Source organism: Arachis stenosperma, chromosome 4, assembly GCF_014773155.1.
Source record: "Arachis stenosperma cultivar V10309 chromosome 4, arast.V10309.gnm1.PFL2, whole genome shotgun sequence".
NCBI lineage: Eukaryota > Viridiplantae > Streptophyta > Magnoliopsida > Fabales > Fabaceae > Arachis > Arachis stenosperma.
Genome location: NC_080380.1, coordinates 140,991,819 through 140,993,774, shown reverse-complemented (window position 1 = coordinate 140,993,774; position 1,956 = coordinate 140,991,819). Strand labels below are relative to the sequence as shown.

The 1,956-nt window shown below is 30.7% G+C and overlaps 1 protein-coding gene across 1 annotated transcript; it reads left to right on the top strand.

The window, feature by feature from the left end:
* Positions 1-1,248, top strand: LOC130975715 (putative F-box protein At5g55150). The gene has a single exon (XM_057900461.1). The coding sequence runs from the start codon at positions 1-3 to the stop codon at positions 1,246-1,248; it is 1,248 nt and encodes a 415-aa protein (XP_057756444.1).
* Positions 1,249-1,956: the final 708 nt, after the last annotated feature.

Below are 1,956 nucleotides of genomic sequence, written 5' to 3'. Positions count from 1 at the left end.
ATGGTTGAGTTTGATCGATGGTCAGATATTCATCAAGATTTGTTTAACGAAATTACTAAGCGGTTCTATTCATATGACAATTACATTCAACTTCGATTAGTTTGTAAGCAATGGAACTTGAAACTTCCAAAGATTCCTGATGGCAACAAAGTTCCGTGGTTGGTACTATCTACTGGCAGTGCTGCTAAAGAATCCTTAGAAGAAGAAGTTCGTGCTTCCGAGGATGAAGGAATTCTTGACGCTCGTAGTCTCGAAGAGAAGGGGATTTACCACCTCATGTTACCAGATATGCAAGACAACATCATGTGTGGTTCTTATCATGGATGGTTGATCATTGTAATGGTATATGAAGGTACTGTAAGAATCCTAAATCCATTTACAAAGGTTCACTTGGATCTTCCTTCAGTTTCAACTCTTCCAAATGTAATTAATATCAATGGGGATGAATGTACTTTGGGTTACAAGGGCCTCATTATCACTGAAAAAACCATTTTTGTGCATCAAGAACAAATTTGGAAGGCTATTATAAATTCAGCTCCTACCAATGACAGTGACAGTGATTTTACAGCAGTGATCATATATGGATTACTCCTAGAATTGGCCTTTTACATGCCCAAGGATAAGAGATGGATTAGATTTCCAACAAGAGATCTAGTCGACGTTCATGATGTCATATTTTTTGAAGAGAAAATATTTGCAGTAAACTGTCATGGCCAACTATATGAATTTGATACAAGAACAAAGTCAGGACCAGTGGGAGGAAAACATGAAGCCACACCACCTCCATCCAATGTAGGAATGCTTAATTGTTATTACTATTTAATTGGAGGTGATAATGGAAGTTTATTGATGCTGGTAAAAGGGGCAAGATATAGGTATTACATGAAGAATCAAAAGCGGTTCTGCGAGTGCGAGACTGTTAAATTTGATATCTATGAATTGAGGAAAAATGAGAAAACATGGTCAAGAATACAGAGTTTGGGGAATTACATACTAGTAATTGGACTCAATTCTTCTGTTAAAATACTGCCAAACAATTTTTTGAATTGCAAAGGAAATCAAATCTACTTTACATATGACATGCATGACATGCGTGAAGTGTGCTTTGAAATTGAAAACATTACTCCCCGTTCTCAGATTGGCGTCTTCGATTTGGAAGATGGGAGTTTCCAAACATTTTTAACAGATGTGGACTTTTTTGGTCGTCCTATTTGGATATTACCCGAGTATAGGTTTTTGTCGTCCTAATATGGAATCAAATATTTGGGTATTACCCAAATTTAGCTTTCATGTTTCTTTTTTGTTTTAGATTTTTTGAAGAAGAAAAAACAAAACAATGAAACAATACAATTTTAGAATGCGTTTGATTTAAGTTTTTTTTTTATTAATTTTTATTCTCAGAATTAAAAAAATAAATTAAAAATAATAAATTTTAAGTTAAATAAAATTAAATTGAGCCGGCATAAACCTTGTAAAAGTCATTTTAGTCGTTTCATTGGAAAATTGCACCTAAATGCAAAACTTCATCATTCTTTTTATTTATTTTATAATGAGAAAATAACATAATTATTTTTTTAAATAAAAAAAGTCCATCATCAAATATAGTTTTTATTAAATAGAATAATATCCGTGTTAATTGGAGATGGGAAGAAAAATTTTCCCACAATGAAAAACGGACAAGAAGACAAGGAGAAATGTTAGGGTATACTTGTATAGAGCGGAAAATACAGGATTAGTTCCTATTTCTATTCATATTTTTTATAGGAGGCTTTGTTGGAATTTAAATTCTTTTTTTTTTAATTTTAAATTTTGATTTTGATTTAATTTGAAGAGATTTATATGAAAAAAAAGTTTATCTTTTTAGTAAAATAAATTCTATATTTTTTATAAATTTAAATAATCGATTCTATAATTTTATTATTTTACTAAATTTATAATTAAGTATCTATATTTTTT